The following is a 14,417-nucleotide window of genomic DNA, read 5'->3' on the forward strand; positions in this document are numbered from 1 at the left end:
TTTGTTCACTGTGAAAATAGCATTGACACCGACATAAGAGGGGAACTGGTTCGAGAAGGGTCCACAGGCAAGTGAGACATTTAGCGGGGGTGGGCCCAGTCAAGACTAGACCACAGTGTTCATTGAATGGAGTTTGGGGTAATACTCAAGCAGAAAAATTAGAAAAATCAGAAAAATCAGAAAAATCAAGGAAAGACCAAAAGTATCCATCACATGGGAAACAAGTCCTGCTTAGCGTCGCCACCGACTTTGAAGACCTCTGTGTCCAGTAAGATCTCGTGTCCAGCCACTTGACGCCCACTGTGCTAGAAAAGAAAAGAAAAGGCGCATCGGATGAAATATCTAAATTAGGCTTAGACTTTCATTCCAACCGGTAAAATGACTGTTGAGGCGATGCGAAAGACCCTTGCAGTGGGCAAAATCATAATACATATGTGTATCCATACGAATTATGTAGAGATAGCAAGCAAAAACTCTAAGCTTTTCACACTTATAGCAAAGCGGATGTAGTGAAGTTGGAAAAAAAAGCAAAGATGGCCGATGGCGAATATCGCGGGGTCCCCGGACAGACCCATTGTGTGAATCCGGGGATAACACGGGCCTGAAAAGATTCCAGCATCCTGGCCTTTCATCTCCCTAGATAAATATAGTGATTCCGATATACTTGAAAGGGCTTTCCAGGTGAGTTGAAATGAGGATCGACGTCTCGAGGATCGGGCATTCGGGTATTCTATCGTATCGATGCGTATAAGCGGAAATTGCCTGAGCCTTTCTCTAATTTGCCAATGGAAAGCTGCCTCGGCCGGCTCACACGGAAGTCTCGATAGACAATCACTTCCTTGAAACTCCAAGATATTCTTCCGTCACTGAAAGGCGAAAGGCACTGAAAGTGAATTTACAACCTTTGAAATCTGGGAATAGCCATATTGTCATTCGTATCTCATTAATACCTCTCACAAACACCCAATCCATGCAAGTCTGTCAACGCCGATTCAAATCACTTTCCCATATGTCCTCACGATAATAATTCATCAATATGTGCTCGCTCATTTGTATTCTTCCCCTTCAGAAGAACCGCAAGGACTTCGATGGGTGGGTTGAGCTTTAGCAGATTAGCCCGTCTCCAGCGCTTGACACGAGCAATTCCAACACAGGGCTAAAGAGAAAGACATTATGTTAGATGACTTTTGTTTTTTTATTGAGAACTCTGGGAGACCAAGACAACATACCCCGTATTGGCTGGAAAGGTCAAAATGGCGGAGAATCTTTTCCTCTACATCCATGCCTTGTTGGTGAGCTATCAAGTTGGAATTAGCCTCTTGACTCATAGTAATTCCGTGTGCGATAAAATCGACTTACCTCTAGGAGCCTTCCGGGTCTGCTCTTGAGCCTGCCAGTATCGCCAGATATCCTGCTTGTTCAACTTCAATGCCCGCTTATCTTCTTCGGATCGAGGCGCTTGGTGCTCAGTTGCAGCCTGCTCTCGCACCGCTAACTCGGCGATATGGGGCTTGGAGGGCTCATTTGGGGTGACGGACAGCTGCTGGGGCTCCGGGGTGGCGGAGGCAGATTTGTTGGAGAGCGCTGGAGGTGAATCGAGGGCCTTCGCTTTGTGGGGTGCAGCGACTGGTTTGGTCACTCGGCCCCCTCCGAAGGACAGTGTCGACTGCGACCCGGGTTTATTTGCTACACGACGAGGCATAATGATGTAGAATGTAGTGGTTTGGCGTTAGGATCCGGAGAATATACAAATGTTGAAGTTAGGTGGAGAAGGAAGCGATGTCATGGTTGCACTGGCAACCAATCTTGAGAAATCTGCTTAGGTCCGGAATTTAGTCTTCCATGGTTCTAATTGGGACATTTTTATATTTGTATATAAATTATATATTGGCATATACAAACTCATATATATATAGTACATGTATATAGTAATATATATTGTTCTATAGATTTATCATGTGTGATGACGATGATGACATTGGCATTGAAAACTGGGCTTACATTGTCCACGCGATAACCATTACGTCTGGGTACATATGTAGAGATCTGACAAGAGCTGATAGATCTTGCTATATTGTTCTGTGTATTATACTATTTAATATAGAGAACCCTGAAAGAGCCCAATACCAAAAACCAGAGGCTCAAGTTAATTGTGGCTGTTGGGGGGGCTCAGTTCACCTTTCCCCACCACAACCACTGTACCTTTTGGAAGCTCAGCTCCTTCACCTCTCCTATCTCAAACCTCTAGACCTTTAGACCTCTGGATAACTTAAATTTTTCAACCTCTTTGAACCTCAGCGATCAAAGGATCTATATCTCCACGCACTCTACCCTACCCACCGTCGAACCCTTATGAGCCGTGCGAAAGGATTCCCCCGTCCACTCGCATATTCCCCACAACTCAACCAACCTCCGCATGTCTATGGTGCGACAGGCACGGCTGACTCGAGATGGCCGCCTTTGTGCGCGTATCAGGCCCAGCAAATGGCAATTTTCTGATCGGATACCCAGGCATTTCTGCGACCATGGTAAGCGCCCTGCGATACATGCGGCGAGCCCGTTTGGCCCCCCTGCTCACACGGCCCCATTGACTAACTATCCAAGCCACGGATTGAGGGTAAAGTGGAAATCAGACCCTGTGTTGGCATTACAGCTCCAGTCAACGTCTCCCTCGTCACTATTTCCCTCCTCCGCCGCGAGACAATTCACCCTTCGGCCGACACTTTCACAAAGAAGCGCCTGGCTCCGCCGCGGAAAGAGATCACCGATATCGTCGGCAAAGAGATGCTCCTATTTCGATGTCCCGCCGGCCGCGAATACGAAGAAGTAATATCCATGGATCTGCCCTTCGTTCTCTTTATTCCATTTGGTCGCGGAGGTCGTGATGCCTCTCGCCGTGTACCACCAGCTAGTGTACAGCTCCCGAGTCGCACCGCCGAAACCTACTACGAGATGGTGGTGACGGTCCAACAAGGACAACAGCAGCAGCACAAATACACCTTCCCCGTCCCGATCGCGCGCTACGACACACTCTCCACATTTGGCATGTACAATCGCCCAGAGTCGGCGGAGCGCGTATCGGATCATCTGGTCACATTAGCGATCTCACTACCACGGTGGTCTTACGGTCCCCTTGATCCCGTCAGCGTCTACGTCAAACTGTCACCGAACGAGAGCTGGATGAGCAAGGCGCGTAAAGTGACCATCAGCAAGATCACCATCGGCATCGACGAAGAAATCATCTACAACCACGAAGGCGATGAGCCCCAGCGCAAAGTCAAGGTTCTAGTCAAGAAAACGGAAAACATTGGTGTTAAGCTGCCCCAATCGGGCTACTTAACAAACCTGGGCTTGGTATTCCCTGCCAAGGACCTCCGCGATGCAGAAGGGATCTTGCCAAGAAGTAGGGCAGCATTTCCAACGTACGGTGTGAGCGGCTTCACAACCACAGCAAGTCTATATAAAATCGAGTACTACCTCACAGTTCGAGTTCGTTTTCCCCTTAGTTTCATAGTATATCATCCCCCAAAACTCACACACAGCAGGCCCACTTAACCTCGGCAAGAGACATTACCATCCGACAACCAATTGTGGTCTGCCCTCTCGACCATGCCGGCTGCAAAGAAGAAATGGAAGCGATCGAGCAAGCTGCACGAGACGCCGCCCACGTCAACCCGGACAACCCCATGCTGCCTCTTCCAGCAATTGTACGACCGAACGACCACAACGCCCTCAGCCATATTGGTGCCGCTATTGTCGGCAACCAGAAGAAACCGTTGATCGACTGAGAGGGGAGACGATTCAACCCTTCACAGTAACAAAGATGAAACTTATTTAATAAATCCCCCCCGTCTGGATACCGAAGCTCCTGAACGGTATTCCCACAAACGAGGTCCGACGGCTGCCGTTACTTTGTCCCCGGCGGATGCGGAGGCTGAAGGTTCCTCTGCAATCACGCTATATCATGACATGTCTTAACGATTGCATAAATTTTGGAGTTGGTTGCATGGCATTCCTGGAAGCTTGGCTGTTCATCTCTGGGCAAAACGGGGATCATGGGGTGTTTGGGTTACCTGTTTAGAGATTTGGCCAGGGAAATCGAGCGTTGGCTACCTTGTCTCCCCGCTGCATACGTGTATTTGGTCTTGTTTGGCCATTTGGTGATCATTTCATCCGCACATTGGTTCAATCACGCATTTGTCTCAATTGTGATACAATTTGTATCCATATGGACCCATGTACCCATGAGTCTGTAGATCTATGGATTCAGGATTCAGGATTCATCTATTCTCATGGCTATATATATTCAAATGTTCTCATTTGGAAAGTAAAATCGTTTCAACACTTGCCGCCCAATAACATATATCGTTTAAATACCATCAGAAAATATATTGACCATCCACCCAAATATGTCAAACCAATATTAACCTCATGTTTAAAGTATTGGGAAACTAGGATTCTACCAGGTATACCTCTTTGTGTAGGTTTCATCTTAAGGCGTTGTTATATGTACTACCTTGAGACAGAATCCTTCCTGGTCTTATATACATGTATGGTTTGTTATTTATCTTCTCGATTCTAAGGTTTTTTCCCTCAATAGCTCTGTGTGTATGCATTGTATTATACACGCAACAACTTTATTTCCCAATTTCTAAAAATTCCATGGCAATGCTTAGCATGTCTGCGTCAACCACCTGGGCTTTGCTCTGCTTTTGGCTTTCGTTCTCGATGTCCCGGAGACATTCTTTCAACATTTCAAGTATAGTTTGGTACTGCCTCGAGGAGGGTCCAAAGGTCTTCAGGGCATTCTCAAGGCTGTTTGATATCTATCCTTTTTGTTATTTCCTGCATTTGGTGGTTGTATTGGAGGATATACCTTGCGCAAACTTTCGTTGTAGTCTACGATATTTTGATTCCTTTCGTCCATGTGATATTATCCAGTAGCTTGGAAATATGCTTGATACTTTAAAAATCGGTGCCTGAACAGTTCAATTGAATTTGTCAGGGGCATCATCCACCTTGGACATGAAAACGCACGATATATATCGAATTGACCGCTCTCGTCACCGCCTAGTTTCAAAACATATAGTTTTCCAACCTCTCGACAATATACAAACAACCACTAACTGTACATAGTAGCTATACATAGTAGCCGTCTAAATCCCAATTTCCTCCAAAGCCCAAGGCACCTCCACACCCCCACCCCCATCCTTATCCCTCACCGGGTTCGCAAACTCAACCAAAAACCTCACCATCCACCCATCCATACAAAAACTAGTATCAACCGAGCTCCTACAAGCCCGATGAAAAGCCTGCAACCGCTCCATACAAACATCAAGCGTAGGCCACAGTGCACGCAGTTTAGTCAGAATACAAAAATTCCTCTCGAGCCTCGCCCTTGCCCGAACGACACTCCCCTCATCACCGAAAAGCAGCGTATGGATCTGCACCGTCGATGCAATAACGAGGACATGACCGACCATGTTGTACAGCACGGCGCAGCCTGGTACTTCCTCGGAGCGGTAGATCATCTCGCAGAGCCGAACGGCGTGTTCTTTGCATTGCTGTGCGTAGAAGTGCGTGCGTGGGGTGTACCCTCGGACGTCTTCGTGGAGGAACCGGTAGAAGAGCATTTGGCCGTAGTGGTAGTAGCCTAGATACAGAGTTACGAAGAGGTGGCCTTGGCCTTGGGAGGCGTAGGATTGGAGGTTGGAGGGTGTGTCGTGCATGTGTGCAGGTAGGTCTTTGAGCCAGGTGGAGAGTTTGGCAGAGAGAGTGGAGATGGTTATTTTTATGTATTCTTCAGTGAGGGTTGTTTCGGCGGCTTTGGTGTTGAAGTCGTTGATCTCCAAGAGGATGCGGTTCAGGAGGACCATCTGCGCTAGGAGGGATGAGGCGCGGTCGTTTGGGACTAATACTGTGTAGCCTTGGGCGCGGCTCATGGCGAGGAAGGTTGCTTCGTTCATTGGGAGAGGAACGTTTGGTTGGGGGGTCATTAGCCGGGGGAGTCGGACTCCTGTTGAGGACCAGACGTCGATCATACAAAGAGTCCACCATACTGTGTTGGATGTTAGATGTGTGGGTATTTTTTTGAGTAATTCCGGATAAACTACAAACCTCTTGTGTTTACTTCTTGTTCCACACGACTTGTAGCACGGCAGTTGGGGAGATCAAGGAGTTGGGCAATACGGCATGCAATTGAGTAGTAGATGGCCTCCGTGGCAGGGTTTCCATCTACTACAGCAATAGCGCCGAGCAAAACACAAACCTGGATTGTCGTCAAAGAGACATCATTCAAGTTGAGCAGTTGTTCACATCTTTTGGTATATCCTTTCCCTCTTTCTCGGGGATCTGTATCGGCAAAGGAAGAGTGATTCGAAAATCTACCCGAGTCAGATTCTGTTCATTCGGGCCGAGTTGAAGGCATACCGTGCCGATAATGCGAGAATCCCGCATATTAAAGTCTCAGGCACTTGTCCCCGATGTATGTCTTCAATCAAACTTGGTCGATGGAAGAGAGAATGAAATTTATCATGCACATAATCAAAATACAGCTCCACTAGTTCAGTGCAGAGTGGTTGATCGGGTAAAATACATTTCTCGGGTAGAGACACAGTCCCGGTTGATTCTTCTGGCGTAGAAGATCCTTTCGGCACGGAGATGTGCTTCCGAGTACAAAATATTCCCCGGGCGGAGCAATAGTTACACGAGTGACCGGGTGCCGGAATGTCGCATTTTCGTCGACGTTCACTAACAAATGAGTACAGGATCTGTTGGGCCGGGGTATGACTGGCTTACCGGCATACTGCACAGGCCTTGGCTGGCCTCATTATCCCCGAAGAAAAAAGGACCACTTGCTAGAGCATTGGCAAAAATGGGGGAGTCAACAGACTGCGTCGGGATTGAAAGTGCAAAAGCCAATGAGCGAGGTTCAAAACCGCCCCCGACACGGAGTATCCCCGGGGTTTCCTCCGCATTTTTGACTCCACACTTAGGAGCCCCAGCATATATACTTGTGAGTATCGCCGAAGTTGTTTTTTTGATTGGTACTTGGCTAGTCATAGTTCAGACTCATAGAAGTCTGTAATTGGTATTTGCGACCCCATTCTACTCCGTACTTGATTAAGATCTACATAGACCGAGCCATCCTTGGAATACTGGCATGTAATCTCCTCACAAGTCGGGGAAAAGACGTCGGAGTAAAAGATATAAAAAGGTATGTACTTCCTTGGGTTGGGATTTGAATTCTTCCAAAAGCACAGCAAAAATGGTTTACTTATCAAAGGGTGTTGCAGTGGCTACGTGCCTTGCTTTGCTTGCACATTCCCCTGCTGTTATGGCTGAGGAATTAAGCACTAAGCGTGAGTCCTGTGCTTCTGTCTTTTCTAGTTTCAAACCTAACCACATATCCTATAGCAATTGCGGCGGACGGTACATTCTTTGCTCTCAATGGAGATAATGTTTCTTACCGCATCCATGTGGACAACACCACCGGTGATCTCCTAGGAGACCATTTCGGCGGCTCCGTCGGAGCTAATATCCCCTTGGAGACGGTAGGCGACATCAATGGCTGGAATAGTCATATAGGACGTGTGCGCCGCGAGTTCCCAGACCAAGGCCGAGGGGATTTCCGGACCCCTGCGATTCGCATTCGTCAGTCAGAAGGGTATACCGTATCTGAATTCCAGTACAAATCGCACAAGATCATCCCCGGCAAGCCCGCTCTGCCTGGGTTGCCAGCCACAACAGGCACAGAAGAGGATGTTAGCACTTTGATCATCAGTCTATATGACAAGTACAGCGATGTGGCTGCCGACCTCTCCTACTCAATTTTCCCTAAGCATGATGCCATTGTGCGCAGCGTGAATGTTACGAATCATGGCGAGGCAAATATCACAATCGAGTCTCTTGCCAGTCTAAGCGTGGATTTGCCGTTTGAGGAACTGGACATGATCAGTCTTCGTGGAGACTGGGCGAGGGAAGCGCACCGCGAGAGGAAAAGGGTTACGTACGGTACCCAAAGCTTTGGAAGTTCCACTGGGTACTCCTCTCACCTCCACAATCCTTTCCTGGCGTTGGCAGATCCCTCTGCCACCGAGTCCCACGGAGAGGTATGGGGATTCTCACTTGTGTACACAGGTTCATTCGCCGTGAACGTCGAGAAGGGTGCACAGGGTTTCACGCGTGCCCTTCTGGGTTTCAACCCTGGTCAGCTCTCGTGGACTCTGCCGCCTGGAGAGACTCTTACTTCCCCGGAATGTGTCTCGGTATACTCCAAGGATGGCCTCGGTGGAATGTCACGCTCGCTGCATCGCTTGTACCGCAACCATCTCATCAAGAGCAAGTTTGCCACCAGTGATCGTCCTACGTTGCTGAACAGTTGGGAAGGATTGTATTTTGATTACAACCAGAGCAGCATCTACGAGCTGGCAAAGGAAGCCGCTGAAGTAGGCGCCAAGCTCTTCGTTCTGGATGACGGCTGGTTCGGCAAGGAATACCCACGTGTCTCTGACAATGCCGGGCTGGGTGACTGGATCCCAAACCCTGAGCGGTTCCCAGACGGCTTGGAGCCGGTTGTGAAAAAGATCACGGACCTCAAGGCCGCTAACTCGTCAACGAACATGCGCTTTGGTATCTGGTTCGAGCCGGAAATGGTCAATCCGAACTCGACTTTGTATAACGAGCACCCGGACTGGGTCCTACACGCAGGACCTTACCCTCGCACCGAAAGACGTAGCCAGCTCGTATTGAACCTCGCTCTTCCTGAAGTCCAAGACTTCATCATCAAGTCCGTTGCAGATATCCTCAAGAGTGCAGATATTAGTTACGTCAAGTGGGATAACAACAGGGGCATTCACGAGATGCCTTCCCCAGCCACAAGTCACGCCTACATGCTCGGCCTGTACCGCGTTTTTGAGGAACTAACAACCCAGTTCCCCGAGGTCCTCTGGGAGGGTTGCGCGTCGGGTGGAGGCCGTTTCGATCCAGGTGTGCTCCAGTACTTCCCGCAGATCTGGACATCGGACAACACAGATGCAATCGATCGCATCACAATCCAGCTTGGCACTTCGCTCGCCTACCCACCTAGCGCGATGGGTGCTCACTTGTCCGAAGTGCCGAACCAACAGACTGGCCGCACAGTCCCCGTGGCTGTCCGCGGACATGTCGCGATGATGGGCGGCTCGTTTGGCTTGGAACTTGATCCCGCTGTAATGAACGCTGAGGATAAGGCAGCTCTGCCGGGGCTCATTGCTCTCGCTGAGAAGGTAAATCCCATTGTTCTTACTGGTGATATGTGGCGGTTGAACCTTCCGGAGGACTCGAATTGGCCTGCTGTTTTGTTCATCGCCGAGGATGGTCAGAAGGCTGTGTTGTTTGTCTTCCAGCTCGCTCCAAATGTTGATCATTCATGGCCCCGCGTTAGGTTGCAGGGATTGGATGAGAAAGCTTCCTATAAGATTGATGATGGTGTGGTTTACTCTGGTGGGACCTTGATGAATATTGGTCTGCAATTCCCTTTTAAGGGTGACTATGGAAGTCAAGTTGTGATGTTGGAAAAGCAATAGAGAGGACTTGCAACATCAGCTCGATAGTCATATTTGAGCGGCAAAGGCTGTGAGCAGTCATGCTATGTTATAGGATTCGACAAGTTAAGAACCAAATATCGACATTCCAAGATTTCTAAATGACGAGATAGTATATCTGCAATAGGGATATCCAATTCAAGACTGTTTGTAAAACCATGTAGATGATCTTGGGAAAATCCCCTGGGGTCAACATAGATATTATTCTGCCGGACGAAAAAAACCCGCTTATCGATAAGCGCACCTTTTCTATCCCCTCCGACTCAGACTCCGAAATTCCAGCCTCTGATGTATTCTTAACAAAAACAATTCAACATGGCAGATGCAGACGAGGACGCTATTCGCGCCCCTGAGAATGCCTCTACACAGCCCGAGGTCGACCTGTCCGATGAGACGCAGGACTTCCGCTTCTTGAACCACTTAAATTTGTATGAACAAAACTATTCTGGCATGGCGAACAAAACCTCCATTGTCCTCGATAACTTCTTCCATTACCTATTGCTTATATTCAATCTCTCTACAGCTTCGCCGATTCATCCCCTGGTATTCCGCGCCGTGGAGAGAAAGACTTCGAGCCCAATCCGACAGAACTTCAAGCCGATGTACTCTCCGCTTCGCGAGGGGCCATGCACAATGCGCTCTCATACCCCCGTCTCCACGCAGCCAAAACCCGCGTCATAGGTTTCTACGCACCTGACGGGTATGTCCCTCCAGCTCCAACTGAATCCCCCACACCGAAAGCTGGCGGAGCAGATGGAAAGAGCTCGGACTCTACCCCCAAACCTGCGCGGCCTTTGCCCAATTCCGCCAGGATATCACCCGACGCATGTGTCTATGTGACCAACCCGAAGGGCCAGTTCTTCAAGACAATGGGCCAGGCAGACTCATCAAGCCGTGTGTGGCTGTTGCCAGAGGAAGCCTTATATCTTATTGAGCGAGGAAGTCTGGATATCCGATGGCCTAGTCCTTCCGGATCCGTCGCGGGTCCAGGAGAAGAAGATCTCTCTGTCCCTATGAGCTTGCAGGCTGCATATTCATGCTTCATGGGCCGCGGTGGTCTGACGCTTGAGCGGTACTCCGTTTATACTGGTCTCAGGCGTCTGGGTTATGCGCTAGTAAGAGCGCCTGGCTGGTGTGATGACATCGAGAAACAAGATGCAGAAGCCTCAGACGCTAGCGATATAACATCACCAAAGCTTCATGGCCCCGGCCTGGCTGGTATACTTGGGTCACTTTTCAACTGGATCCATGACCCTCGCTCGACAGCCTCTACGGCAACTGGCCCTATCATCGGCACTGGCATTCACCGTCACTACAGTGAGTCACATGTATCGCTCTGCGGCAACTATCGTAGCTCTCCATACTGATAATCCTTTTTAGTGGATGTATACCGCAAGCTCGCCATCATCCCCTGGTACGACCCAGTCACCGCGCCCGAAAGACACACCTCTGATACCACACCACCCTTCCGCGTCGTGTTCCACATCTACAAACCCTCAACTCCCTTCAAAAAGTCCACACCCCCCACTCCAGACTTCCGCATCGCAGTCGTCAGCACACGCGACCAAACCACTATGCCCACTATGACGCAACTCGGTGCTTTGCTCGAAAGCACGCCACTTGATCCCCCGCGTGGGGAGAAAATGGACCGCATGATGTACATGAGACTGCGACATGGATACCGTAATGTCGTCATGGCTGTCGTTGATCAGGGTGTGGTTAGTTACTTGCGAATTGCTGATTCGGCATTTGGGAAGGAGAAGCTTTATGAGAACAAAGGCGGACCTCAGGGTCCTAAGCGGAATCGTGCAAATCAGAAGTCAAGGAAACGTTGAGAGACTCGGGTTATTAATTCATGCCTTGGCCGATTACAGCTCCGCCGCTGGGGAGTGCATACAAAGATGAAGACACTAATGGCCCGTAACGGAAATGTCGTTCATGCATCAGGAATGACTATGGACCTGCCCATATATCCGTCTCATATCATCTCTGCTGAGTACTGGTCGCACCGAGAGCTGAAAATGCTCTAGGTGGTTGTTGGAGCAATTGTGGTTGTTGGAGCAATTGTGGTTATTCTCGCGAGGATATTCTTAACTGGTCACCGCAATTCAACAGACACACCCTATCGTTTTAAGCCTGATCTGGCTAAACACGCTGAAGCGAAGATCTACATATCCCATGCTACGACATGAAAATGCGCCAGCATTTCACTGGGAGAACGACCCAACCTCGCCGATTTGCACATATCTTCTGACCCATTTAAGAACCAAGCCATTTACATAGTCAGATGCTACTTATTGAGATCTACGAACCCACAATATCATTGGATCATAAATCATAACATTCTCAGAGTAAGGTTTCCACGAATTTGACGAGTACCTGAAGTCTTGCATACAGGAGGGCAATCATCCAGCACGTCCATAGCAAATCCCATCCCCCACTCACAGCCTGTACATCTCGCTCTTACTTCTAGCGCCATCAAAGACACAAGTATTATCGAGCGGGCCATACTGCCTAGTAATCACCTTCAACGCCTCCTGCGCAACCAAACCCCCCGTCAACGAAGAGATATTATGCATCTCGCCGCCCTCAGCCCGACGCAGTTCCTTGATCGCCCGTGAAATCTGTGCACGCGCCTCCTGGCAAACGGCCGATCCATCCGCCGCAGTCAGCAGAGCCAGGATGCGTTCCGTGTGGCTGTTCCACAACCCGTCGTCGTCAACAGACCGGTCCTCTTCGCAGCCGCTCGATTGGATCTCGTCAACGACCGAGTCAAGGATCTGCGTTGCGATGAATATCGGGATCAGGGAGTCCGGGACGTTTAGCTCGTTTCGGATGGTTTTAAGTGTTGACGCGTCGCTGTCGATGCTTATCTGCGGGATGTCGCGGCCAAGCACGACTTTGATGTGTGCGGCGTTCTTGCAGAATACTTCGATATCTCGGTCTGGGATTGCTGATGTTTGGCGTCTGAGCTGCGATTCGAGCTGACGTACTGTTGCTGTCACTTCTTCCACGTCTTGTCGCGCTTTGGCCTTGTATATGTTTTGTAGTGACACGTAGTCCGCAGACTGGGCTTTCATGTCTGGGAGAGAACCTGGGAGGGGGAGGACGCCGTGAGATGCGTGGAAGGTTTTGATGGCTGAAGCAATGACCCAGAAATCTTGGGAGGATGCTGACAGCTGTTGACACTGGTCCATTTCGAAGAGCTCGCGGATCGAGCTGCGTAGGCTGAATGGTGAGATTGTCTTCAGTACAGCAGCGACTGCCTCGTCGAAGTTCTCTTCGCCGCCCTCTGGGTTAGAAGTGCGTGTCTGGGACCGCACAAACTCTCTGAACTCGGTTTTCTCTTTGTAGTTACTCGGCGCATTGCCTTCATGGGACTGTTTCCATTGCTCGAGGAAGTGAAGCAGGAGGAGGATGTAGGGCACATGGCCATGTTGATGGTCATCTAGGGTGTCCAGGTTCTCCAGGTTGGCTGCGGCGGCGACAAGCTCGGGCCAGGGATTTAGCAGGCGCAGGTCCTGGGTTGATTCTGGGTCTGGATGCGTCTCAACAATCGGGAATTCCGCCGGCAATTGCACGGAGAAGGTAGATAGGAACCCGACTGAGTGAATGTACAACACAGGAATACCTAGTCGCTTTGTTTCCTGGATCAGAGGTACAAATGTCGAGCGTCTCATTGGACCGGAAATGATCACCAGCTTATGCTGGGGCAGGAAGTCAGGGTCTACGAGAAGCTCCTCGACGCGCTGTTCGAGAAGTCAGTCAATGATGATATACTTTTGGAGATATTGAAAATCATACCTTGAGATAGTAATTCCCCTCAACATCTGGATTCAGTTCTTTCAACAGTCGGCATGTCTCCTCAGCACGGGACTTGCCCAGGGACTCTTCTTCCAGGAAGAAGTTCACGCCTAGATCAGATTCAGTGACTATGGCTGGGTCGACGATGGTGAAGCCACCAATTCCAGGCAGGACAAGGTTCTTGAGTGTTTCAACACCAGCAACTCCGGTGACACCGGTGTTGTATTGGCCGAGAGGGCCATCAGAGTTCACCAGCAGAACATGAGAATCTTCAAGTGCTTGCTGGCCAGTTGCTGCCCATAAGCGGAGCTGTCGATCATATTTGCGCTCCTTGGAGGTTGGCCCTGTCAGGGCGGCGGGGAAAGCATCCGTCATGGTGGATATCAAGTAGTGCGGGGGAGGTGGTAGAACTTTGTACTAAGGCTCAGACCATTGCCTGTTTATTGGCCTGTAATACTTCTCGTGTTGCTCACAGAATTTGCTCTTGAATCATGCGAGTTCCCAAATGATGGAGCAGTGGATGTCAACTTGTTGATGAGCGACTGTTTTTAGTAAGCGCCTGTGATGGCCTGATAATCCAGGCCACGAAGAGTCTCACTGGATCTTTAGATTTTGATCGCCTCCCTTACTGTCAAGATTCTCCTTCTGCTACTCAAGTCGATACCCAAAAAGTCGGTTCTTGTTACCGCCGAATGAAAAGCGGACACCGGAAGTGACGAGTGGGATCTTTGGGCTGAGCCTCTTCACTTGGCTAAATCTACTAATTGTGTTAGGAAATAGTGAAAACATACCTCTTCAACAGCTATTTCCTGTCGAAAAGATTGCCTTGGTCACGCTTGACACGAGACTACAGGCATGGGAGTCAAGTGGGATATACTCTGTCCTATTCGGGTCCGGAGTATACTGATCCGACGTGACTTATATTTCCTCTGATTTATCAATCTAACATTGGTAATCCGTAGACATACAGTATATAAGAATGAATCAATTTAGGATATCTGGGCTTGAATTATACATATATATATATAT

The 14,417-nt window shown here is 49.3% G+C and overlaps 8 protein-coding genes across 8 annotated transcripts; 4 read left to right on the plus strand and 4 right to left on the minus strand.

The window, feature by feature from the left end:
- Nucleotides 1-1,015: 1,015 nt before the first annotated feature.
- On the minus strand, nt 1,016-1,702 carry N7537_007146 (putative DNA polymerase delta subunit 4; the record flags this gene model as incomplete). Its single annotated transcript, XM_056898203.1, has 3 exons — nt 1,016-1,156; nt 1,230-1,297; nt 1,360-1,702. The coding sequence occupies 3 exons, from the start codon at nt 1,700-1,702 to the stop codon at nt 1,016-1,018; spliced, it is 552 nt and encodes a 183-aa protein (XP_056753988.1).
- Nucleotides 1,703-1,956: 254 nt separating this feature from the next.
- Nucleotides 1,957-2,248, plus strand: N7537_007147 (uncharacterized protein; the record flags this gene model as incomplete). Its single annotated transcript, XM_056898204.1, has 2 exons — nt 1,957-2,030; nt 2,140-2,248. 2 exons carry the CDS (start codon nt 1,957-1,959, stop codon nt 2,246-2,248), a joined length of 183 nt encoding a protein of 60 aa, XP_056753989.1.
- Nucleotides 2,249-2,450: 202 nt separating this feature from the next.
- On the plus strand, nt 2,451-3,788 carry N7537_007148 (arrestin C-terminal domain-containing protein; the record flags this gene model as incomplete). Its single annotated transcript, XM_056898205.1, has 3 exons — nt 2,451-2,528; nt 2,605-3,489; nt 3,546-3,788. The coding sequence occupies 3 exons, from the start codon at nt 2,451-2,453 to the stop codon at nt 3,786-3,788; spliced, it is 1,206 nt and encodes a 401-aa protein (XP_056753990.1).
- Nucleotides 3,789-4,637: 849 nt separating this feature from the next.
- Nucleotides 4,638-4,927, minus strand: N7537_007149 (uncharacterized protein; the record flags this gene model as incomplete). Its single annotated transcript, XM_056898206.1, has 2 exons — nt 4,638-4,826; nt 4,877-4,927. The coding sequence occupies 2 exons, from the start codon at nt 4,925-4,927 to the stop codon at nt 4,638-4,640; spliced, it is 240 nt and encodes a 79-aa protein (XP_056753991.1).
- A 229-nt stretch (nt 4,928-5,156) lies between these two features.
- N7537_007150 (putative C6 transcription factor) lies at nt 5,157-5,966 on the minus strand (the record flags this gene model as incomplete). Its single annotated transcript, XM_056898207.1, has 1 exon — nt 5,157-5,966. One exon carries the CDS (start codon nt 5,964-5,966, stop codon nt 5,157-5,159), a length of 810 nt encoding a protein of 269 aa, XP_056753992.1.
- A 1,301-nt stretch (nt 5,967-7,267) lies between these two features.
- Nucleotides 7,268-9,566, plus strand: N7537_007151 (alpha-galactosidase; the record flags this gene model as incomplete). The annotated part of the gene is made up of 2 exons (XM_056898208.1): nt 7,268-7,361; nt 7,417-9,566. The coding sequence occupies 2 exons, from the start codon at nt 7,268-7,270 to the stop codon at nt 9,564-9,566; spliced, it is 2,244 nt and encodes a 747-aa protein (XP_056753993.1).
- A 333-nt stretch (nt 9,567-9,899) lies between these two features.
- Nucleotides 9,900-11,419, plus strand: N7537_007152 (tRNA-splicing endonuclease subunit SEN54 family protein; the record flags this gene model as incomplete). The annotated part of the gene is made up of 3 exons (XM_056898209.1): nt 9,900-10,012; nt 10,108-10,901; nt 10,965-11,419. The coding sequence occupies 3 exons, from the start codon at nt 9,900-9,902 to the stop codon at nt 11,417-11,419; spliced, it is 1,362 nt and encodes a 453-aa protein (XP_056753994.1).
- Nucleotides 11,420-12,025: 606 nt separating this feature from the next.
- On the minus strand, nt 12,026-13,763 carry N7537_007153 (NEDD8-activating enzyme E1 regulatory subunit; the record flags this gene model as incomplete). Its single annotated transcript, XM_056898210.1, has 2 exons — nt 12,026-13,333; nt 13,389-13,763. 2 exons carry the CDS (start codon nt 13,761-13,763, stop codon nt 12,026-12,028), a joined length of 1,683 nt encoding a protein of 560 aa, XP_056753995.1.
- Nucleotides 13,764-14,417: the final 654 nt, after the last annotated feature.

This window comes from Penicillium hordei (genome assembly GCF_028827395.1).
Source record: "Penicillium hordei strain IBT 12815 chromosome Unknown utg000003l_segment0_segment0, whole genome shotgun sequence".
In the NCBI taxonomy this organism is placed as follows: domain Eukaryota; kingdom Fungi; phylum Ascomycota; class Eurotiomycetes; order Eurotiales; family Aspergillaceae; genus Penicillium; species Penicillium hordei.